A 26,141-nucleotide genomic window follows, 5' to 3' on the forward strand; every position below is an offset into this window, starting at 1 on the left:
GACTCAAAGTAATAAATGAACTTGAACTTGAACTTGAGGTGAGACAAAATACAAAAGGCTTATACTGATAACCTCAGGTAGGTGATGGCATCCTGTCACTTAGCCACTGAGCTTTTAATCCCTTTGTAGGTGTCTATGGGACACGGCTTCTAAACAAACATATCAATTACATAGCTACAGGTAAGTGCCAACATTTAACACACATGATGGAATGCCAAAATGTGACCACCCTATTTCACAGGCACTTGCATAGAAAATGCGATTTTCAAAAAAAAAAAAAAAAAATTGATATGACAGTGGTATGTGTAATCTGTTAAGCTCAAGGTTGTCAACTCCGCCACGAGCGAAACGGCAGACCACCACACTTCAATCGACTAAAAAACACTTTTATTCAAACTGACACGGCGCACACTATATGCGACCGTCATCAGAAAACATTCATCTTTAACCTACCGTGCCACTCAATACGAATTGTTACATCCAAAACATAATAATTCGTGAAAACATCGCCGAATTCCCGCTCAGAACGCCATTTTTCAAACAGCTCCCTCAGCCTGTCCAGATTCTTCATTTACATACGGGGTTCAAAGGTCATGCGATTATATGATCGTCAGTCGTCAGGTGTACTTTTGGGGGTCATCTCCGCATGCATTTTGTCCGGAAAATGCTTCGGCTCGCTGAAGAGTTTCGTCTAATTTACGATTATTTGAAGAGTTTCGTCGATGAACGATGATTTATAATCATAAATTATTCATTATTTTGAACATTAGACTACCATGCACCGTATATGACAGTACACAGCAGGCGCGGATCCAGGAATTGGAAAGGGGTGGGGGGGGGGGTGGGGGGGGGTCCAGTAATTTAGTGGTATTGCCAGCGCCATAGGCGGGAGCCGAATTTTTTTTGGCGAGGGGTCTGGGGGCCAAAATTTCTGAACAAAATTTCGGAAAAATGAAATGATCAAATGATTATAGCACACTTTGCAATCTTTCGAGAATAAGATTTTCGATAAGTGGAAGGGGGGGGGGGGGGCATAAATTGATTCACACAGAACGTCACTATGGTATCGTTTTCTAAATAATGAACGGTTTTTAAGGCTATAAACAATTTTTCCTCATCCAAAAAAAAGGGGGGGGGGAGTCCTGACCCCCTGGTCCCCTCCCTCCCCCTCTGAATCCGCTAGTACACAGGAAAAGCAAAAGAAGTCAAGAATACCTATTCTGCAATCACATTCACGTAGTAGGCCTAGACATTTTATACTTGAAATTAAAAAAAAAATGGTAAAAGGGAAATGGATTCGCATACTTTTGTCACAAAGGTAGAACAAAACGCTTATTTATTGATTAACTTTTGTCAGTTTACTGAAATCTGGACGAACAAGAAGAAAAGTGAATCAGAAGTTCTTCGAGTTCAATCCAAATTTTATGAGTACATACAAGACTCGGGACTTGCCTATAGATCTATCACTGTATGATTATCGAAATATTGAGGAGTTCCTTCGGTCATTTTGTTTTAAACCCCTTTTTATTCAAATTTTCGAAACAGTTTTACTTTCTTACTTGATTTCAATTTTAATACACTCAATATCAGTTTGCCCCTTAGTGTCTACAATCAGGGGCGGACACAGGGTTTTCAATTAGGGGGCGTGCGAAATTAAAGGGGGCGGGGGGGGCTGGGGTTTTGTCCGCGGGTACTCCCCCTGAAAAAAATAGCAGGTAAATGCAAAATCCTGCATTCTATTTCACGATAGATTCATACCTGGTGTGTTTTATCGGTATTGTGTGTGGTCTATAACTAGTTATTAACTATTGAGCACCGTTATATGCAATCTTTTTGATTGAAAACGAAGTTCAACAACTACCGAAATGATGCAGTTGAAGAAAAGGAAAGGACGATCTCATCACTGCATGGCATTAAAACATTTTATCTTGTTAGTCCGTGATACAGGAATTCGTTTTTTTTAAGATACCCTTACTTTGACAATTTTAGGGGGGGGGGGGGCTTTAAATCCGCCAGTGACAATGTCAAAGAGTTTAACGCATTGTAAAGTATTCTTTGTAATACATTAATTCCACTTTACATTGCTCGCATATATAAAATTTAAGTTATTGATGAATTACCTGATTAATTGAGTGTGTAAGCATCAAACGCTACTCTAATAATAATCAAGCTGGCTGAAGTGCTTACAGAATTATGAAACTGAATTGAAATGAGAAAGAAAAGAGAATACTTGAGGGGCAGTAGTGGTTATTTTGTGTCAACGCCAGACTTTTATAGTATTTTAGGGCTAACGCCAGAATACCCAGAACAACCTCTTATTCTTGCCCTATTTTGAGAAAAAAAGCCAAAATATCCCAAAGTACGGTATAGCAATTTGAGAATATTTTTTTTGTATGCATTATAAGATAGTGCATTTTGAGCAGTGTGATCTATTAAGTGAATTTAAAGTCCTTCATCATTTACCTGAGAGACAGTCATTTCAGGTAACAATCCAAATGAAATTGTGTTACCTTTAATGTCTTTTATGACCTACTTATTATTCACCATAAAAATTCTTTGTATAATGTTGTGCAAGTTAAATGAATGTGTTTCGTGTGTTTGCACCTTGCATAGAGTTAGGGGTGTATAATATTCCTGACTTAAGGTAGGTGAACATCTCTACTACCCAAACACTAGTGAATTATACATCTGGAACTGTTCAGTCGACGACCTGATCACCTAACGGGTATGGCTTTATTGAATGTCGTGTATCCACGCTCTTCTTTCTTATTACCCTAAAAAAATAACTTAAAAGAATAATTTTTTTTTAAACATTGCATTGTCAGCTAATTTGAGGTTATAGCATGGTTATTTATTCAATGTATTCCTTGCTTCCATAAAAGTGAAGTATTCAGTACAGACATGTAGTTATGTTATCATTGTGCTGTGTTAATTGAGAGTAAATAATTTTACACTGCATTGTTTGGATTAGTTTGAATACATTGTAGTAAAGTTAAATAAATACTACTTTGTATCAATGTATTGTTTGGTGAGATTACAACATGTGCTGAAGAACGAACTACTAGGTTCAGTATTTTTACTTAGTAGTAATATGTCTGCATGCTTATATTTTGTGAGGAAACTAGTGTTTTGTAAAGACATTGTAATTTATTTCACATTGCATAATCTGATAAGATCAGTACTCAATATTAAAAATCTTAATAAATCTCTTGTTTCCACTATACACCTGTTATATAATATTACTGTTACATATTTTAGGTATAAGTTGTCAGGTAGCAATTCAAATCCCATACACCTGTATATATCTTCAAGTAAGTTACATGATGTTCCACCAAATTCGGAAGAAAATTTCTGCTTTGTTTGTCCATCTTTCTGTCCGTCCTTTTCATGTCGGCAGCATAACCAAAATTGTACATAAGTTAAGGCAATATGCAGTGTGCTAGATTAAAAACCCTGTTTTACAGAGTTATTGCCCTTTGTTAAAATGTCATGTTTGGAGCAATTGCTTTCATTAGAATTAGTACAATGTAACTTGGTGTATACATTGGTCATACTAAGATGATGTGTGTATGTACCAAAGTCAGGGCCAATGATTCTTTATTTACAGAGTTATCATCTTTGTTAGTATAAAACTCCTCTATCTACTCTATTATAAGCAACACTGACATAAATACTACATTTTGCCGACTAGCCTGCCGCGTAGAGTACGGTAGCCAGAGTTTATTTTAATTTTGCATTTTGAGCAAATTACAAATGTAACATGACCTCGCACGTATATATACCCGTCCCTCACTTCCACTCCTGTCCTCATATGTGACGTTTATTGTAGAAATTGAAATTAAAGATCGAGTCCTGGGCTAAAAACCAGAGATAAAAACATTTTTTTCTCAATAGTATGTTTCAGAATAAATCGTTCTTTTTGAAATATGTATATAAAAAACTCTGGAAAACCTTGGACTGATCCGGGATGGACAAAATTATGGAAACAAATGTTTTACCCCTAATCATCAAGATGTACAGCACATATAAAAAATATTCGGAAATTATACTAGTACACAATAAAAAATTTATATATATATATATATAACGAATACAAGTGCATTGCAAAACTTGTCAAGTTTTGGTGTTAACCGTACTGTGGGCAGCTAGATAATGATATTTCACCTTACAACAATACCCTATTTCACCTGTATCACATGATCTATTACACGTACGGAGCGAGTAGCACGAGCCGTTTATACAACATTTTCCCGGCTTATACTAGCGAAACGCGGGAAAATTTAAGTATAAAACTCCTCTATCTACTCCATTATAAACAACACCGACACAAATACTACATTTTGCCGACTAGCCTGCCGCGTAGAGTAGAAAAGCAACAATTGGGGGTTCCGGACATGTGAAGCTGGGACCAAATGGTAAACTCTACAGCTCTAAGGACCTGGACACAGCTAACCTTTTTTCTACCGTGTCCACCACATAACCATCCTTACTACCCTCGCTCTTCCAGCGTCCGTGTCTCTTCCAGCATCTCTCGTTCACGCTAGAGTTAACCGCCACGCTAGCGCCGCCTGATCTTAGAGAGTGTAAACCAAGATTAAGGTTTGGTCCGACCAAACGTAGTCTGGTAATAATCGTTTCCCTGGCTCTCGTGTAACTTAATCGTTTGTTTTTATAAACCAATTTGCAAATGTCTTTTGATCTAAAAATTGGACGGAAAATATAAAACTCACTATCGAGAGTAATGCCGGATAGCTCCGTATATTTCTGAAACATCTGGTAAGGACAGGCTAAAGTATGTCCTTTGCTTATGAGAACTTCATTACCGTTCCTATATTGATCGGTTTTGCTTTTTTCAATATACAACAATAAATGACTATCGCGAACTTTTATATCGACACCGCGCAATGCACTTACTTCGTCGTATCTCAAAAAACCTGCAAAACTCAGCAGTATCATACACAAATCTCTGATAACAACGAGATCGTCTGAATCTTTGAACATCTCGCACAATCTAACAAGCATTTCCACGTTCACTGGATCTTTTTTACACACTTTGGCAATTCTGCAGGCCGCCTCCTGAAGATTTGATATAAATGCATTTTTTGTGGGATCAATCAAATTATTAAGTTCGTGAGCCCATTTGATCCCGTAAATAGCAGAGTTAATGGAATGATACGAAAAATTATTATCTAATAAATGCGTGATATATAACGCTACATGTATGGGCTGTGCTGGTAAAGGATTAAAGCCATGTCCTTTGATAAAAGATTCCCACCTCTTGAAACTGTAATATGCCTTGGTCGTATTGTCACTTTTGGATTGTAGCAAAAAATGTGCCATCTTCCTGGATAATTTGCCCAAACCGCTGTCACCCATTACTCCACTTCCGGTTGCGGTTGTTTTGTCAAAACGCTGGATTATAAGGTTGACTGTCGTTCTGACGTTTTTGACGTTCTGCCTTGATTTTCCTATCGGCTCGTGACTGTGCCTTGATAATCCTCCTTTCGTCGTCGCTGTCGTCAGCCAAAGGATTTGTTTCGTACTCGCTGACGGCGAGCCAACCTGCCTCGGACAAGTCTGCTAATTTAATTAGCTTTTGGCGGTGGGAAACTGTCTGCATACCTTGTTCGACTTTTTCCATAAGGCTTGGTGTGTGTTCGTTGTTCATGGAGGAAACAACTGTCTCAACTTCCTTAAATTTGTTTAAAACTCTGACGTTGTGTTTGTGTTGCTCCTCATTTCCACGTTTTTTGAATTTATAATCACCTCTAATATTATCCGCAAGCCGCGCGTTCTCTGAAGACATGGATTGGAATAAGTTTCTCATTTCGCTCATTATGCTGTTTTGTGATTGAGATATTGCCGCTGTAATCTGGGCCTGTATGCGGACGTCTGAATTCGAATCCATGGTGTTAACCGTACTGTGGGCAGCTAGATAATGATATTTCACCTTACAACAATACCCTATTTCACCTGTATCACGTGAGCTATTACACGTACGGAGCGAGTAGCACGAGTCGTTTATACAACATTTTCCCGGCTTAAGCGGGAAAATTTAAAAATTCTGTGTCCGTAGCATAAGACCACTCCAATTTGATTAGTAGTTTGTCGGATTTACCGCTCGTGATTTGGACAGGAACACGGTAAAAAAAATAAAAATATTACCGCTCCCGTTTTTCACAATGACCATTCTGACAAATCCGGATATATTTTTGTCTGTTTCAAAAGTTATTGTTCTCTCCAAGTAAGGTTGTTCCTGCATTAAATTTGTAAACAAGGAATAGGTAAATTTAGTGTTTAAATTACAGCGACTACATCAAAACATGAAAAAGTACTTTTTTTCGCCGATGGGGTGAACTATTCATAAAAAATGGGTGTTTGATATGCCCAGGATAGTGATTGGGAAATTAAGTGTTTGTTTCGTCGTCCAACACTGCGTTAACCCAAGTTAACTTTTGTGTTTAAGTCCTGTACTTCTGACAAAGTTAAAATGAAGTGAAAAATTTCAAGCTGACTATTATCATCAATCAGAACATGTAGGGTAAGTGTGAAGAATATATATACCATATTCTGGTAATGTATTTTTGGGTTAAAATTGAGAAAGCTATTGACAGTTGATTGAATTGAATCTTGATTGAGTTACTCTGTTTATCTCTTTGAAAATATTCTGAGGTGAAAAACTCCGAACTTGGATGGAAACATTCATACTTAAATTTATCAAAGCATCCCGTGGGGGCATATTCATGTTCCACAAACATTTCCCAGTTTTAAATATTGAAATACCAATGCAGCATTGCATGTCCATTTTTACATAAAATTTCAGAAAATTATTGTATGTATTAAAAAACAATGAATCTTCTGTGTATTCAAATCATTTTAGTATTATAACTCTCACCCACAGTTATACAAATACGGATGTAGTCTGATACAATATATTGAAAGGTATACCAACATTACAGCAAGATGTATGCACTCTCACATGGCATGACTGATGAAATTGTATATTTTTTAATATGTGTATGATGTGAATGGTTGAAATCATATGAAAAATGATAATGTAACTCTATTAATTCTGAGAAAATGACACTGCATTGGTGTACCTGGTGTAAATTTATTCTAGCTTATAAATGTCAATGAAGATACAGTTAGAGTAGTAGGTTTTATTTACACAAGTTAATTTATATTAATAAAAGTGGAAGTTTATAAGTTTATGTAATTGGTTTTTATTGTTATGGTGAAATGCTTTTATTTTTCATTTTATTTATTTGGATGTCACTGTGATTACTCTATGGCAGACTAGCATATATATTATGATGGCCGACAGTGGACTAGCTGTCAAAACATTGCTTAACTAACAACTTTTTGTACCAAAATATGGTACAACATTAAGTACAAACAGCTAAGTGACAGCGTTTTCTGTACATATTACAACTAGAATAATTAATACATAAAATGTTGTTACTAATGACACTTAGTACGTAATCATTTAAACATAATTAAGTACAAAATGCAGCAAGTTATCACATTTTTGTAAATAATACACATTCAACAATTACAAAAACAGCTGCGTGTCAGGCTCAGGATGACCTATAGCCCTCTTGCTTCATCCGTTTCTCCAGTTGCACTGGCAAGCTTAAGGTGTCATTTAGCTGGAAATTGGTGGGGATGTTAAAGAAGGAGAGCCAACAAAGTGTTGTTATTTTTCAGCCTCGAAAAAACTTTGACATGGCAACCATGGGGGCCATTTTGCAACATGACTGCGCAATCATGGTTCTCTTGAACAACTTTTTCAAAATTCTTCTCAAGTTCCACCAGTGGTATTCAGGTCTAACTTACCTGAAATGTTCCTGAGATGATTGTAATCATGTGTTCGGTATGAAATCCAAGATGGCCACCATGGCCGCCATGGCCAACAGTGCCACTATACTTTCTACAGAGTATGTAGAGTCAGATGACCGTTAAGGCCCATGAACCTCTTGTTGGGAACCATATTCTATACTGCTCGCTCCGAATTTGTGGAAAATAAAAAATGAAATAGAATAGAAATAAAACTTATAATTCACGAAGAACTACTTAACAAGTTGGTGTGGCCTAATTGTTTTTAATTGATGCTGATGAAACTTGTAGTTGACATGTACATTAGGTATCAGACTAAGTGAAATGTGCCCTTTCATAGCATGAAAATTGCACACTCGAGGGATATATATCTAACAGTACCAATGATTGAGGTCTCACACAACTAATTATTTCACTATATGTTATTACCAATGACTCCATCCCCTCAATTGCTCATTTGAAGTTCAAATGTTATGAAATTTATATCAAATTAAAGTTTGAAGATTCCCTTCCAAGAAAAATGATGTTATTGGATAGGTTTAATAGCATATAAGAGCACTCCAGTACTTGGAAGACAGTAACCCTGATATTTACAGTGGACAGGGGAACCCCCATCTGGGGCATTCCCGCCTTCCTACATATTTCTATTAATACCAGGAGTGTATATTTTTGATTTCTATTATCTCAAGACTCTCCTCTTTATTCTCTATAAAAGTGCCCATTGCATGTGTTATTTACTCAGGAAATAGCTACAAACCTAAGAAACACATTTTCTTCAGGGATTTGGTTCAGGTGAAACACCAGCTGATTGGCTGAATTAATTGTATGAGACCTTGAACTTGAACCTTGAATCATGTAAGGTCAACATCGGCATCTGATGCTTTGATAGATGTATCAATATGGGTGACTCACATTCCTTGGTATAGTATTTATTCCAAAGGATAAAATGTTGACAATTGCTTTTGCTGAATAACCAAGTGGTTCAGGGTCATGATCCAGGCCAGCAGCATGATAGAATGAATTACACACACAGAACTCAAATGTGCTGACGTTTTCAAATATTTGTCCTTGAATACCAGAATTATGCTGTTATATCTGATATGTAGCAGTAACTGAAAAAAAAGGTATTTGAGTTCATTCATATCCATGACCAGAACCAACTTACCGGTAAAATTCACACATAATTAAATCTTTAAACAAAAGTCTTCAAATCTGCAGAAGTGTTGAGGGATACAGACTTATTTGGTCTCTTATTTATCATAGTTTTCCTGGGTTTGACATATTATGTCACAAACATATTGGAAAGATTTAAAGTTTACAGGTACAATTTTGGTGGGCAGTGGCCTTTTTCTCTTTTACATCAGGGTATGTTGCTGCAGGGGATATTTACGATAAAAACATAACAAAATCAGCTACTGACATCTTAATTCGATCTGGGTGTGTTTATAATGCTAAAAAGTCATGAAGGTCTCACTTATTTTGAAAATCTATATTATACAGGACATTTGTGTGATCATAACCTGATGTGAGGGCCTTGATATTGAAGCGTCAGGCAGTGTCAAGCTCTGCTGTCCCTTATAGGTTGAGCTGTAATGTCAAACCTACAGTGAGGAAAAACTAACTTGGTAAGTACTGTTATCTTTGTGTTATACAAGTATTTTATAAGTCAACTGGTTTAAAGCACCACTGAGCTTATGGCATGGCCCCATTTTGCTGTCATCTGGTACTTTTAATTGTTGTCCATAGCGTTAATTGTCCTATCAACATCTTTACTTAATAAAAAAAACAGAAACCAAAAAATGTAGTAGTCATGAACAACGAAATGTATTTTGACCACATTTTCCTACAGAGTCTGAACCTCCTAGGGCTTGATTGAAGGGAGTGGCCCTATTTGAAGAATTAAAAAAAAATGAACACTTTTTTCATTATAGAGACTGAATTTGGCATAAACGATGAGTTTGACATAAAACCAGCCAAGTTTAATATTAAGAATTAAACATCTTCAATATCATGAATTTGAAGAGAAATGCAAATGAATGCTATGATATTCTCAATGAGCTCTACAGACCCCATGGCCCTCTGGATGATAAATCATTTTACTGAAAGTGCTTATGCATTAATTTTAACTACAGTGCTCATTTTGTATACTGAATTGTTGACATCTGCTGAACAAGGAAGTTAGAATATGCTTTAAAAAATTCATTTTACTAAAAGTGCCTTAGTATGCATAAATTTTAACTACAATGATCATTTTTAGGTTACCTGAGACTTTGTCTCAAGTGACCTAGCTATTCTAACTGCCTTTTGTCTGTCGTCGTCCGTCATGCATTGTGCGTCTGTAAACAATTTACATTTTCGACTTCTCCAAAACTACTGCACCAAATTCAATGAAATTTGGCAGGAAGCTTCCATGGCCAAAGGTTAATCAAAATTGTGAATGATATGGTCCGGATCCCTCAGGGGCCTGAGGGGGCGGACCGGAAAGGGTCAAATTGACTAAATTTCAAAAATCTTCTTGTTAACTCCCAGATAGGGTAGAATCAAATGCTCTTCACAGATAGAAAGGTATTAAGGTCCTTTACTAAAATTGTAGATTTCATGACCCTGGGGTCTCATGTTTCCTCCTGGGGAGGGGGTAAATTTTACTTTAGTTTATGTAGGGAAATTACATTTTGAGCATTATTTGTTCCTAAATTGCCATTGGAAATAATTCTAACTTTGTTAGAATCATCAGTATGGGATCGATGCCTGTTGGAAACTACATGTATATTGGCATTGACTGACCCCCAGAGGCTTATGGGCGGGCCAAAAAGGGTCAAATTAACTGAAATTTCTCTCTCAAAACTTAAATAAGGTAGAATTAAATACTCTTCATAAATGGAAGGGTCTTGAGTTGCTTTACCAAAATTGTGAATTTCATGACCCTGGGGTCTCAGTTTGCCCCTGGGGAGGGGATAAACTTTACTATAGTTTATATAGGGAAATCACATTTTTAACTATCATTTGTTTGATTTCTATTGGAATTTATTCTATCTTGGTTAACATTATCAGCATTTGATGACAGCTCAATGGTATGCACATGTTGGTACTGACTAGCCCCCATTGGCCTATATGGGTGTGGCCAAAAATGGTCAATTAAATTAACTTGAATATTTCAAAACGCAGGTGACTGTTAAGGCCCATGGGCCTCATGTAATAAAATCTGCTTAACAAGGAAGTTGGAATATGCTTTAAAATATAAAGTAAATTTTTTTTACATATTAAGATCACACACTTGAAGACAATGGCACTAGTGAGTGGGATCCTGAGAGGTCTGGGCCGTGGCCTCAGGTCACCTGTACAACGAGGACTCTGGACCACCACCAGCAGGCAATACAGTGAGGGAACTGTGACTGGTAATGAAAACAATGGACAATCGGTCAAGGTGCCGTCCAGTGCCAGAGTGGTCATCTGTGGTGGAGGCGTTCTCGGGACATCCATTGCCTACCATCTGGCCGAACGGGGCTGGACCGATGTTGTATTACTGGAGCAGGGCAGGTAACATCTCATTGGTATATCATCATATAATGTTAGCATAATTATCATATTTAACAGACTTAGAGTTACTTATTGTCAAAACCAAATCACTGGTAGGGACTGCACAGTTACCATGAGTTACTCATTGGTTCCAGACTGCTGAGTACCAATACTGTTACCTGACCACAGGTTACACATTGCTTTCTACTCATGATGTTACCATGGGTTACCCTACTTTTATTGTTAACATGGGTTACCCTACTTTTAATGTTACCATGGGTTACCCTACTTATGATGTTACCATGGGTTACCCTACTTATGATGTTAACATGGGTTACCCTACTTATGATGTTACCATGGGTTACCCTACTTATGATGTTAACATGGGTTACCCTACTTATGATGTTACCATGGGTTACCTACTTATGATGTTGCCATGGGTTACCCTACTTTTATTGTTACCATGGGTTACCCTACTTTTAATGTTACCATGGGCTACCCTACCATGGTGGCCGAGTGGTTAAGATGTCTTGACAGTCGTACACTTTATCACTAGCCCTCCACCTCTGGGTTGCAAGTTAATATTTGTTGGGATTATACATTTGAAATTTGTTTCAATGCCACATCAATATCTATAATTTGTGCATAAATGTATTGCCATTTAATTGGCTTTTAGATTTTACATCCAAATAGTTTACTGTAACTTTACTGAAAGTATTTTATCATGGCAACCAGTGAGTTTGTCAATCCTTGTTTCTACTATCCTGCCCATGCTGTTACAATGAGTTATCCATTGTTCTGTTACAATGGATTATTCATTGTTTTCTACTTGTACTAATACCAAGTGTTACTCATTGTTTTCTTCTCATACTTTTTATGAACCATAGGCTGCCCATTGTTTTTTAATCATACTGTTATCTGGAGTGATTATCTGAATAAGTCGTATAAGTCAAATAACCATAGTATCATAATAATAATGGTAGACTATATCTCTATATTGGTTTTAACAGACTGACGTGTGGCACTACTTGGCATTCGGCTGGACTGGTGGGCCAGGCTAAAGATGAGGTGGAGGGGTCACAGCTAGTGGCTTACAGTAGACAACTGTACAAACAGTTAGATAAAAGTCATGGAGTGGGTAAGTATATCATCACCTCAGATAAAAGTCATGGGGTGGGTAAGTATATCATCACCTCAGATAAAAGTCATGGAGTGGGTAAGTATATCATCACCTCAGATAAAAGTCATGGGGTGGGTAAGTATATCATCACCTCATTGCTAAAAATGGAAATTTTTTTCTGGTCTATAACTTGCTTTCCCTTGGACTGATCTGACAACTACTCCGGCACAGTAATGTAAGTTAGAGTGGATAGATCAAATTCAACACAAATTTGTAAACATTGCTCTCTTTTTAGAAGTTCTTGCTTCAGATTTATTTTTAGGTCAAAAGGCCAAATGCCAAGGTTACTTACTTTGAATAGATAGTTGGTTTCTGCCGAATAACTCTGGGTTCCTTTGACCAAATAAACTCAAATGTCACACAGTGCTTTCCTACTACTTGTACTACTAACAAGGGAACAAGTGGGGTTTGGTGGTTAGTACATGTACTATTTATTCTGCCACATCACACTCATACATTGGTTTAATACATATAAAATCAATATCTCAGTAAACAGTTCAGTGTCACAGAATTGGTAGGTAATGTTTATTATCTGCCTTTTATAATTGTAAAGTATTATTGATGGTTCGCTAAATTTGATTATTATTTGGTTATTGCACAAATTGATGCAAATGTTAAATTGGTTGTAAAATTGATCGTCCAAATTACCCTTCCATGTACACAGCTTATGAATATATTTTTTTTCTAGGATGGAAAGAATGTGGCAGTGTTATTGTAGCTCAGACTAAAGACAGGTTGACATTTCTGCAGAGGAAACATGCTATTGCATTGTGAGTAACTACTAGTTAGCTCACCTGGTCCATAGAACCAAGTTGACCTTAGGCCAGTACTGTACATGTGGTGTCTAGATCTTGTGTCCGGTGTCTGGTGTGCAGCATCCATTGTCCATCATTCGTTGTCCGTCGTCTGTCAACAATTGTCTTCTTAACCACTGATCAGAATTAAAGCTGATTTTGGTAGAACTCTATGTGTCTAGGATTTAAATTTATAGAAATGATAGGGTTGAACCTCCACCCCATCTATTGAAACTTGGTCAAGATACACAGTACTATATATACTGAAGTTCACTGTTAGCATGTTTAAATGTTTTAAATCTGTAAAGAGAATGACATTGATTACATGATGATTATGTACCAGATGTCCTGAGGTTTCATTGGAACAATTGAGCTTCATTTAAACATTGAACTGTTTTCAGTTGGCATTCATGGACTTATGAATGCCATCTTGATATGACAAATTTAAGGAAGTATGCTAAAAAATAGTACGTTCAACAATACAATAAATGCATGACAAGCTTAATTAATGTGATACTTATTTGCTCACCTGGGCCGAAGAAAGGCTTATCCCATACTGTGGTGTCCGGCGTCCGTCCGTCAACAATTGACTTCTTCTGAACAGCTGATCAGAATTTAGCCACATTTGGTAGGAAGCATCCCTAGGTGGCTCAATTCAAATTTAAACATATGATGGGACTGATACCCCAGGGGCCAGAGGGGTGGGGCCTGAGGGACAGGGCCAAACGGGGTCCATTAGGCATTATTGACATTAACGACTTCTTCTCTGGACCTAACTAGTGTATGGCATTGATATTTCAGTGGTAGCATCTCTAGGTGGCTGGGATTCAAATTTATACAAATGATGGGGCTGACCCCCAGGGGCCCAAGGGGCAGGGCCTAAAGGGGTCCATTTGGCGATATTAATATATTGATATTGACGACTTCTCTCTGGACCAAAGCAATGTATGACATTGTTGACTTCCCTAGGTAGACAGGATTTAAATTTAAGCAAAATGGGGGGTGAACCATATATATATGTAAATATATACAATGTATATATGCATAGCATTGCTGAACATCAAAAGATAAACACATTCATGTTGTAAAAAATGGGACCTGGTGTCTTTCCCCTCCCTTGAAGACTTATTTAATTTGTTATGTCTTTGAAGCTGTTCAGATTCCCACCCCATAACCACATTGTTTTGATGTTTAATAAACCAGGTGAGCGATACAGCCCTTCTGGGCCTCTTGTATTTAATACGTACAAACATCAGGATTATAATTTTCCACGGCAGAAGGTAAATTTTCCATTCTTTTTTTTTGCTGTAAGATAACCATACAAGTGGATATAACCTCCATTTGTTTACTGTTACATTCATACGCCAGTTGGCAGTTATGAGTTGGTAAAGTCCACCTACAGTTGGTAAGGTCATGGTCATTATGCTATAGAGTGGTCTGTTATATTGTATGCTATATAATCCCCGCATATTAAATAATAATGCTGAGATAATTAGTAAAATTTATGAGATATCTAATAATGATGCTGAGATATTTAGTAATGATGCTGAGATATCTATAATGATGCTGATATATCTAATAATGATGGTGAGATATCTTATAATGATGCTGAGATATCTTATAATTATTCTGAGATATCTAATAATGATGGTGAGATATCTAATAATGATGCTGATATATCTAATAATTATTCTTGAGATATCTAATAATGATGTTTGACCATTCAGAAGACTGGAAGTTCATATTCCACTAGTGGACAACAATAGAACAAAATTTTAAACACTTTCAGATGTTATCTTCTTTCTTTCAAAATAAACTAAATGTTATTTTTCTGACCTTTGAATTATTAAAAGAAAATACTTGTATCAACCTAAAATTGGCATCATTTTACAGGGCCACAGGTATTGAGTCCCATCTAATTTCACCAGAAGAGGCAGGAAAGCTGTGTCCCTGGATCAGAACTGATGATTTGAAGGTCAGTTCAAGTTTAATAAACACATAACAATATCAGCAATACAGCTGTGATTACCACATTTTCAAGCACCGGCATCTCTATCCTGTGTTTGAATAATTAAGATGTCTTACTAGATAGTGTTTATGTAGACAAATCTCCTAGATTGATCTCTCGTTAATGACTTACAGATATTTCAGTTGTTATTGATAATCAAGCATCAATTTTAAACCAATTTGTAATCCTTATATACATTTCTATTTATTTATGTGACCACCAGGGGGCGCTTTGGGTGCCCGGAGATGGAGCTCTCACCCCGCCAGATCTTGTGTCAGCTTACACCTCCATCGCTAGGGAGAAAGGTACTGGGCCAACGTCTAAATCTGAATGAAGTTATCATTGTTATAATTTTATGATGGCTGAAAGATGCTGGATTTAGGTACTTTGTGTAACCTCTTCATTGATCATTGAGATATTATTTTTGATACATATTTTATATGAACAGTTTACGACTCTTTTTATTCTACAGGAGTAAAGATCTTGGAGGGAGTGAAAATAGACCAGATTCACACCAAGAATGGGCGTGTATCTCATGTGACCACATCCCACGGTGATATCAACTGTGAATACTTCGTCAACTGTGCTGGCCTGGTAAGTCTGTTTGTCATGGATCATCAGTTTTGCTCACCTTTACTCACACACCCAGCTTAACACCTTATTAATTACATTAAAAGTTTGTTTGAATGAATGGCCTTAAAATTATTTTCAAGGTCACAGGGGTCAAATGTACAAAAATCTTTAAACAACATCTTCTCACTAACTAAGAGGTCAAGTGCCATGATATTATTTGAAGTTTGTTCAAATGACTGACCTTAAACTATTTTCAAGATCACAGGGCCGGGTCAAATGTATTACAATTTTTAAACAACTTCTCAATAACCAAGAGCCCCAGGGCCATGCAAGGTGTTGGGCAACTAGCATGTTTGGATGAAAGGCTACAAAGTTTGTCCAAACCAATGATCTTGACCGACTTTCAAAGTCACAGCAGTCAAATGACCTAGAATCTTTATTTGGCTTCTTCTAAATAACCAAGAAGCCTTGGATCATGATGATGGGCCTGTAGCATGCTCAGATGAGATGTGTTTAATGTTGGTTTAAAAGCGAATCTATCAGTGTACACATCATACAGAAGTCAGTTGACCGTTGTTATAATGGCCACAATTACATAACTATATATGCAACATAAAAAAGTCATAAGATAACCAAATGCTCACCATCTTTAGATGTGAAGTGATTTGTTTTGGCTTTCCAGCACACAGATTATTTTGATTGAAAATTAAAACCACATTTGTGTTGAGAGTAAAATTTTATTCATTTAACAGGGGATGATCTCTCCATGAAATTATTTACATCATACATTTATATTTGTATGTTGACAGTGGGCAAGGGAAGTAGGGGCAAAGTCTGAACCAAATGTGAAAATTCCTCTCCATCCTAACGAACATTTCTACCTGGTTACGACACCCATACAAGGACTGGACCCTTTGATGCCTGGTGAGAGCCACTCTATTTATCAGTGTTCATTGGATAGGACACCTTGGGCACTCTACAAATCAAATACATTAATTTTTGTATATACATTTTTGGGGGGTTGGATGGCCTGCTACACCTCACAGCTCACCTTGTGGCAACATATTGTTTAGATATGATAGTGAATTGATAATCTACTCAATATTTATTAAATAACTTACTTCCTAGCCTCCAATATATATTGCTTTATTTCACATCCATGTATGTAAATACATTGCAATCCAGGTATTCTTATCATCTAATAGACGACTTCAACTATGATCATGTCAGGGTTTTGGGCCGACTATCACTGCGCCATTGAAATGTTCTTTTTTAAGAACACTGATGTGGCGCAGCGGTATAAGCTACGGGTATTTCTGGCTAGGCGATTGGGTGCCGTAGATCATGAGTTCGAGGCCTAGTCAGGGCACGAGTCATAAAGTTGTCTTTCTTTGTCAATTGTATAACTATGTTATATATATATATATTTATATTGTTAATAAGTTTGTACATGTATCTTGTTACTGTTTCTTCTCTTTTTCATGCCAGTTGTCAGAGATTTTGACGGCCGGATTTACGCCAGGGAGTGGAGTGGAGGTTTATTGGCCGGAGGGTTTGAACCCAGAGGCAAACCTGTGTTCCATAATGGTGTTCCAGATAAATTTGAATTTCAGCTTCTTCCTGAGGACTGGGATCATTTCCGTAAGAATTATCTTGATACATTCAATCTTGTGTTGGATTACTTGTTTGGCATTTTGTGTTCTGTGCTGGGGACATACAGTTCAACTACACTTTTCCCTGTAGTGTTTGTAAACCTGACTGTGTATTAAAGGGGTGGATTACCTCAAAAGTTTAACAAATTATCTCATTTGTGCTGTACGCTATTACTTCATTTATAATATATATATGTGCATTGTATAAAAAATCGAAGAAGTAAAACTATCTACAAATAGAATAATTTTCCAGTTATGATGACACAATAAAACTTCTATTAAAAGACATACAACACTACATTGTCATGTTTATTATAACTCCTCAGTAAATCAACATTTACTACCTGGTCATCCAAGTATCCATGGAGCCTAATCTCTCATTTGTCTTACATGACTGGAGCAATGGATTCAAAATAATTATGATCACAAAAATAGTTTGCCACTTAAATATAATTACATAATTATTGAAATATCTTAGCAATTTTCATTTCAAAAACAGTGATCTTGGGTTAAAAGTAACTGAATACGAGTCATTTGTTTCTATAACAACAGAGGTACTTTTAGACCCGATTCTGCATCGCTTCCCTTGCATGGAGACTGCTGAAGTGAGGCATTTGGTGAATGGCCCAGAGAGTTTCACTCCAGACGGCCACTGGAATCTAGGTGAATCGCCTGAGGTAGGAACATTAAGAAAGTAGCTGCCTAATTTTGCAAGAATATTTTTGATGTATTTAATTCATCAATTGTTTTAATAATGTTAGATTTTGAAAATATTTCTAGAAACTTTTGCCAAACTTTGTCCTATAAAAATATTACTATAAATATGCATTTTGTAGCAAGTACATCATTCATAGTACATTTGTATTAATGAATTTAAGAACTGTCAGCTGATCAGCTTGTGGTGTTGATGAATTGGAACCCTGCTGGTCAGCTTGTAGTGTTGATGAATTAGAGTTCTGCTGATCAGCTTGTAGTGTTGATGAATTAGAGTTCTGCTGATCAGCTTGTAGTGTTGATGAATTAGAGTTCTGCTGATCGCTTGTAGTGTTGATGAATTAGAGTTCTGCTGATCAGCTTGTAGGATTGATCGATGAATTAGAGTTCTGCTGATCAGCTTGTAGTGTTGATGAATTAGAGTTCTGCTGATCAGCTTGTAGTTTTGATGAATTAGATCAGTCATGCTGATCAGCTTGTAGTGTTGATGAATTAGAGTTCTGCTGATCAGCTTGTAGTGTTGATGAATTAGAGTTCTGCTGATCAGCTTGAAGTGTTGATGAATTAGAGTTCTGCTGATCAGCTTGTAGTGTTGATGAATTAGAGTTCTGCTGATCGCTTGTAGTGTTGATGAATTAGAGTTCTGCTGATCAGCTTGTAGGATTGATGAATTAGAGTTCTGCTGATCAGCTTGTAGTGTTGATGAATTAGAGTTCTGCTGATCAGCTTGAAGTGTTGATGAATTAGAGTTCTGCTGATCAGCTTGTAGTGTTGATGAATTAGAGTTCTGCTGATCGCTTGTAGTGTTGATGAATTAGAGTTCTGCTGATCAGCTTGTAGTGTTGATGAATTAGAGTCCTGCTGATCAGCTTGTAGTGTTGATGAATTAGAGTTCTGCTGATCAGCTTGTAGTGTTGATGAATTAGAGTTCTGCTGATCAGCTTGTAGTGTTGATGAATTGGAGCCCTGCTGATCAGCTTGTGGTGTTGTAGAACATCAGATTCTGTAGACCACAATTATAAATTATTTGTACATTTAAATAAGATGAGTTTCTTCGTAGCAATGATCATTATTGTAATGCACTGACAGTACTAGTAGAATGCTTTCATAATAAGTTCAGTCAAGCATGAATTTTGGGCCACCCTCTCCTCAGATAAGGGCTTGGGACACACTGTAGGCAGGGGATGATATATGTTAGGTTAGTTGATTCCCCTTTCCTCCAACATCTGAAGCAACATTTGTTCCCTTAGCAGCATCGTAAACTAAGACCAATGTTGTGTTGATTGTAAGTGACATATGTAAACATATACTAGTTAAGACACTGGTGTCCTCCTCTGGTTGACTTTTATCCTACTGAGATTAAACTGTATGTTGATCAGGTGAAGAACTACTTCGTAGCGGCAGGTATGAACTCCATGGGTGTGGTTGGCTCTGGTGGGATAGGAAAACATCTCACAGAATGGATTATTGACGGTGAGCCAAGCATCAACCTGGCAGAGCATGACATCCTCAGATATGTTCCTCACCATAGCAACAAAAAGTTCCTCAAGGAGAGAGTTAAGGAAACCATTGGTAAGACTCCTTTGTATTAGCTCATCTGTCCTAAAGGCATGTGATCTTATGTTCTGCTATAGTTACTGTAGTGCATTGTCTGTCTGTCCAGCACTAATTTTGTTCCTTTAAATAACTTCTCAAAATACAAAAGCTCTAGGATTAATCAGTTCCCGGGATGGAGCCCAATAAATTTTGCAAAACGAAAAATCTTAGTCATGTTCAAGGTGTTGATTGGTTAAGGTTAAAACTATTGAAGTTAACCTGTATACAGAATATCTTGATATGATCTGCTAAGCTATTGGAGTTAACTTGTGTACAGAATATCTTGATATGATCTGCTAAGCTATTGGAGTTAACTTGTATACAGAATATCTTTATATGATCTGCTAAGCTATTGGAGTTACACTTGTTTTACTATAATGATTGTAGACTGAATTTTTTTCTGACAACAAACTTGTTCTACAGTTGCAACTGCCCTGCAGGTAGGGCGTAAGAATTGTACCTGCTGCCCCCATTGCATGATCGTAAGAGGCGACTAAATTTGGGATCTTATCTTTTCTCTTCTTTCTTAAAAACTTTCTTCTTCCTAATGTCTCCCTTGACAATGCCTCACTTTTGGCCTTAAGTTGAGCGTTCGGCGCTGTGAGGAAGGCTTTGGGTTCTGTCCCCTAGCCGAGACATACCAGAGTCTTTAAAAATGGTAGTTGCTATTCCTGCTTAGCGCTCAGCATATTTGGAGTGGGACGACTGGTTCGCCCGTTGTCAGTATAATGTGACCGGGTGGGGTGTGCTGCTGGGTGTCTTCGGCAGTATGCTTCAGTGAGGTAGCACTTTAAATCGGCAAAAGTTCCGGCCTATCACAAGGAGACTTAACACGAACATACCGCAGCCTCCCAAAACACACATACGCACTCACCACACGCATGCATGTCGCACGCACGGGAGGCTGTCCTTAAATGACCTTAGCTGTTAATAGGACGTTAAACAAAATAAACCAAACCAAACTACATGTACAGTTGCAAGCCCTTTAAAATTTCTCTAATATAGTGTAGTGGGAAAACATAATGAGGTAAAGCATCTACACCTATTTTTGTTAATCACATCTTTAATGGCAATTATGTCCCTTTCCAGGAATCTTGACCAGACAACTCCTCCATTTCCAAACTTAGTAACATCCTTATTAGTCAGCACACTCTGATGTTAGGCAGCTGTACTAGCTGCATATCTTTTATGGCTTTTATGCCAAATATTCTATGGCTATAGAAAGAATTTTGATCTTGCTTAATTTCTCTTTATTTTAATGACAAGTTTTAGATGGCTAAGTGGTTATCAGGGTGGAGAGAAGAGCAGGAGGTATCAGCCAGCCACCCTAGCAACAATTCTAATTGATTCTAATGTACTAGGTATGGCAGGAAATTACATTCCAAAGTATTAAAGGTAGATAACCACGGGTAAATAAAGAAAATATAAGTTTGTTCTTAGATTTTTACTTTCATTTTGAAAACCAGCACAATTTTTTACTTTCATTTTGAAAACCAGCATTGTACGCACTGAGGTTCCCGTATGAATATTGGGAGACTGGACGTAAACTGAGAACCTCACCCCTACACACCAGGCTGGAGGTAGATGGGGCATACTTTGGTGAAACCAACGCATATGAACGACCTATCTACTTCGCAAGACCTGATGGTAAGTCATGTCATGATCACTGATTTCAAGGAGTTCATTTCTTATAAATCTATTATATCTACCTATATGTAAATTGTCTAACAGAATTGACAGGGCCATTCAATAAATTTTGTCACAACACAATTTCCCTTTAATTAAAAAGGAGACAGATAAGAATAATGCCTTGGCAACCATAAGATATTTAAATAGCAGTGCACTTATGGGGAAAAAATTAACACCACCCAACAAGAATTGAGCAAGTTATAAGGCTTTGATGAATGGTATTTACTGTGGAAGTGATGTGATTTAATGCTAAAATGAAGGTCATGCCTGTATTAAAACTCGCTGTGCATCACATACAAATGTATAAATCTTAATCAGATACAGTCAGAGTTATGAAGTATACAATGACACTTCTGCCATCTCCTTTTAGAACATTTTTACAGTGTAGGTGTGTATATGGTATAATTGATATGAAAGAGGAAAGGCTACCAGGCAGGCCACTCATTTCAGCAAACAAATTTGAACATAACTGTTGTGAATGTATTGTAGAAGTTAGGTCCTTACCTTCTTCCTGAGATCATATACCTGGTATATCACACAGCACACAGAGAGTATGCTATGTGTAATGCTGGAAAATTTTGTTGGTTACTTACAAGGGGTGAAATGTTCTACTGGGAATCCCAAACACTTATGAATAATCAAAATGGTTGAAATATCAGCAAGGCTATTTATAGAGGAAAAAGTGCATTATAAGAATGTAAAAAAAAAAAAAAAAAAACATGAAAAAGCATCCAAGGAAAAGAAATATAATGGCTTACAGCTTATTCAGGGCAGTGCTTCATTTCACAAAAGTTATGATGTGTGGGGATTCTTTGAGGGATTATGATAGAAAATTAAAGTTTTGGCATTAATAACACAATTTATATGAATGCAATCATATGACTGACATAGAAGTACATGTTCCAGTTTGCAAAATAAGGCAGCTACACAATTTCCAACAAACTTGAAAAACTGTCTAATTTAGACCTTACAGTCTGTGTATATTTTTAATATCAGATGAACTAGGTGACCAGTATCACCCAGTGAAAGGTTCCTATGGCAAACCACCATGGTTTGATAATGTCAAGGAGGAGTACTGGGCTTGTAAGGAACGGGTCTGTCTCATAGACATGTCATCCTTCTCCAAGTTTGAAGTCAAGGTAAGGATCTCCAAGTCAAGGTAGATCTCCAAGTCAAGGTAAGGATATCCAAGTCAAGGTAAAGATCTTCAAGTCAAGGTAAGTATCTCCATGTCAAGGTAGATCTCCAAGTCAAGGTAAGCATCTCCAAGTCAAGGTAAGGATCTCCAAGTCAAGGTAAGCATCTCCATGTCAAGGTAAGGATCTCCAAGTCAAGGTAAGGATCTCCATGTCAAGGTAAGTATCTCCAAGTCAAGGTAAGGATCTCCAAGTCAAGGTTAGGATCTCCAAGTCAAGGTAAGGATCTCCAAGTCAAGGTAAGGATCTCCAAGTCAAGGTAAGGATCTCCATGTCAAGGTAAGGATATCCAAGTCAAGGTAAATGTCTCCAAGTCAAGGTAAGGATCTCCAAGTCAAGGTAAGGATCTCCAAGTCAAGGTAAGTATCTCCATGTCAAGGTAAGGATCTCCAAGTCAAGGTAAGGATCTCCAAGTCAAGGTAAGGATATCCAAGTCAAGGTAAGCATCTCCAAGTCAAGGTAAGGATCTCCAAGTCAAGGTAAGGATCTCTAAGTCAAGGTAAGGATCTCCACGTCAAGGTAAAGATCTCTAAGTCAAGGTAAGCATCTCCAAGTCAAGGTAAGCATCTCCAAGTCAAGGTAAGCATCTCCATGTCAAGGTAAGGATCTCCAAGTCAAGGTAAGGATCTCCATGTCAAGGTAAGTATCTCCAAGTCAAGGTAAGGATCTCCGAGTCAAGGTTAGGATCTCCAAGTCAAGGTAAGTATCTCCAAGTCAAGGTAAGGATCTCCAAGTCAAGGTAAGGATCTCCACGTCAAGGTAAGGATCTCCAAGTCAAGGTAAGTATCTCCAAGTCAAGGTAAGGATCTCCGAGTCAAGGTAAGGATATCCAAGTCAAGGTAAGCATCTCCAAGTCAAGGTAAGGATCTCCAAGTCAAGGTAAGGATCTCCAAGTCAAGGTAAGGATCTCCACGTCAAGGTAAAGATCTCCAAGTCAAGGTAAGCATCTCCAAGTCAAGGTAAGGATCTCCAAGTCAAGGTAAGCATCGCCATGTCAAGGTAAGGATCTCCAAGTCAAGGTAAGGATCTCCATGTCAAGGTAAGTATCTCCAAGTCAAGGTAAGGATCTCCAAGTCAAGGTTAGGATCTCCAAGTCAAGGTAAGGATCTCCATGTCAAGGTAAGGATATCCAAGTCAAGGTAAATGTCTCCAAGTCAAGGTAAGGATCTCCAAGTCAAGGTAAGGATCTCCAAGTCAAGGTAAGGATCTCCACGTCAAGGTAAGAATCTCCAAGTCAAGGTAAGTATCTCTGAGTCAAGGTAAGGATCTCCTAGTCAAGGTAAGGATATCCAAGTCAAGGTAAGCATCTCCAAGTCAAGGTAAAGATCTCCAAGTCAAGGTAAGGATCTCCAAGTCAAGGTAAGGATCTCCAAGTCAAGGTAAGGATCTCCATGTCAAGGTAAGAATCTCCAAGTCAAGGTAGATCTCCAAGACAAGGTAAGGATCTCCATGTCAAGGTAAGGATCTCCAAGTCAAGGTAAGTATCTCCAAGTCAAGGTAAGGATCTCCATGTCAAGGTAAGAATCTCCATGTCAAGGTAAAGATCTCCAAGGCAAGGTAAACGTCTCCAAATCAAGGTAAGGATCTCCAAGTCAAGGTAAGGATCTCTAAGTCAAGGTAAGGATCTCCAAGTCAAGTTAAGGATATCCAAGTCAAGGTAAGGATCTCCGAGTCAAGGTAAGTATCTCCAAGTCAAGGTAAGGATCTCCATGTCAAGGTAAACGTCTCCAAGTCAAGGTAAGGATCTCCAAGTCAAGTTAAGGATCTCCAACTCAAGTTAAGTATCTCCAAGTCAAGGTAAGGATCTCCATGTCAAGGTAAATGTCTCCAAGTCAAGGTAAGGATCTCCAACTCAAGGTAAGGATCTCCAAGTCAAGTTAAGGATCTCCAAGTCAAGGTAAGGATCTCCATGTCAAGGTAAGGATCTCCAAGTCAAGGTAAGAATTCCATGTCAAGGTAAGTATCTCCAAGTCAAGGTAAGGATCTCCGAGTCAAGGTAAGGATCTCCAAGTCAAGGTAAGGATCTCCAAGTCAAGGTAAACGTCTCCAAGTCAAGGTAAGCATCTCCAAGTCAAGGTAAGAAATGCGTCTGTCTCATAGACATGTTGTAAGAAATAAAATATTACAGATATGCTGGCAGGCCATTTGCTTTAGCACTGTACTGTAGATACATTTGTGTGTCATTCATCACAATTCTAAGGAAAAGGAACATGTCTATTGTATGTATAGTTTTGACCTCAGAGAGAGTACAGCCATTGTATTAATGAAGGATTAATCTGATTGAAACACACTCCGAATAATTATCTACTGTATTCAAGTATCTAAGGAGCAATATATTTTTGTATCTTGTATTATATTATAAAATGGGATATGTTGATGTTGTAACATAAGAATTTTGTATAATGTTTACACAGTGTCACATACATGTATTGTGTCTTAATGGATGTTCAGTGCCTAGAAAATCATTTTAAAAATGGACCAAAAAATTTCACAGCTGTGTAAATTTGAAAATTGGTAATTGATTGTGTGAAATGTTTTATAATGCTTTATTCAGTAACTAATGGTAGATTTTTTTTTTTTTTAATTTTTTCCCACTTTGTGGATTCTCAGTCCAATGGCTCTGAGGCCCTGAATTTCCTGGAATATTTGAGCTCCAATGATATTGAAGACAATGTTGGAGAGATCATCCACACGGGCATGCAAAACAATCACGGAGGATATGAGAATGATTGTACCATTGTGCCTCTCTACCACAATCAGTAAGTGTTCAGTTGTAAAATAGTTCAATACCGTATGCAACAGATCAGTATGGGAAAGGGTGTATACTGGAATCAAGTGTTCATCTATCTTTCCGCCTGTGGACGGAAGTTTGTCCATTGAAATGCTGTTTCGTTTTATGAAACTACGTACATATGCTAAGTATAATTATTTTCATGGTTTACTTGACGTTTTCGACCTTCCCAATATATCCCTTTATATATTTATACCCCCGCAACGAAGTTAGGGGGGTATACTGGAATCAGGTTGTCCGTCCGTCCGTCTGTCTGTAGACGCATGTTGTCCGGACAACTCCTCCTAAACCGATAGGCCAATTCCGATGAAACTTCACACAAATATTAATGATCATGTGTAGATGTGCATGCCACTTTATTTTTCTCAAAATTATGGTTGCTATGGCAACTGGTCTCTATAAACAGGTTTTCCGATAAGAACCATAACTTTAAGTTTGTCCGGACAACTCCTCCAAAAACTGAATGGCCAATTTCAATGAAACTTCACACAAATACAGAGGACCATATGTAGATGTGCATGCCACTTTCTTTTCTTTCAAAATTATGGTTGCTATGGCAACTGGTCACTATAAACAAGTTTTCTGATAAGAACCAT

The 26,141-nt window shown here is 37.5% G+C and overlaps 1 protein-coding gene across 1 annotated transcript in view; it reads left to right on the forward strand.

The window, feature by feature from the left end:
* Positions 1 to 26,141, forward strand: part of LOC117338391 (pyruvate dehydrogenase phosphatase regulatory subunit, mitochondrial-like) — a 53,486-nt gene that overhangs the window by 21,413 nt on the left and 5,932 nt on the right. Inside the window, exons 2-15 of the mRNA XM_033899737.1 lie at positions 9,337 to 9,461; positions 11,102 to 11,373; positions 12,363 to 12,490; positions 13,221 to 13,302; positions 15,220 to 15,301; positions 15,558 to 15,639; positions 15,807 to 15,928; positions 16,717 to 16,831; positions 17,396 to 17,548; positions 18,112 to 18,236; positions 19,653 to 19,845; positions 21,367 to 21,516; positions 22,555 to 22,697; positions 25,365 to 25,513. Coding sequence (XP_033755628.1) covers positions 11,120 to 11,373; positions 12,363 to 12,490; positions 13,221 to 13,302; positions 15,220 to 15,301; positions 15,558 to 15,639; positions 15,807 to 15,928; positions 16,717 to 16,831; positions 17,396 to 17,548; positions 18,112 to 18,236; positions 19,653 to 19,845; positions 21,367 to 21,516; positions 22,555 to 22,697; positions 25,365 to 25,513 — 1,778 coding nt within the window. The 5' untranslated portion in view covers positions 9,337 to 9,461; positions 11,102 to 11,119. The remainder of the gene's footprint in view (positions 1 to 9,336; positions 9,462 to 11,101; positions 11,374 to 12,362; positions 12,491 to 13,220; positions 13,303 to 15,219; positions 15,302 to 15,557; positions 15,640 to 15,806; positions 15,929 to 16,716; positions 16,832 to 17,395; positions 17,549 to 18,111; positions 18,237 to 19,652; positions 19,846 to 21,366; positions 21,517 to 22,554; positions 22,698 to 25,364; positions 25,514 to 26,141) is intronic.

This window comes from Pecten maximus, chromosome 11 (genome assembly GCF_902652985.1).
Source record: "Pecten maximus chromosome 11, xPecMax1.1, whole genome shotgun sequence".
Taxonomy (NCBI): domain Eukaryota; kingdom Metazoa; phylum Mollusca; class Bivalvia; order Pectinida; family Pectinidae; genus Pecten; species Pecten maximus.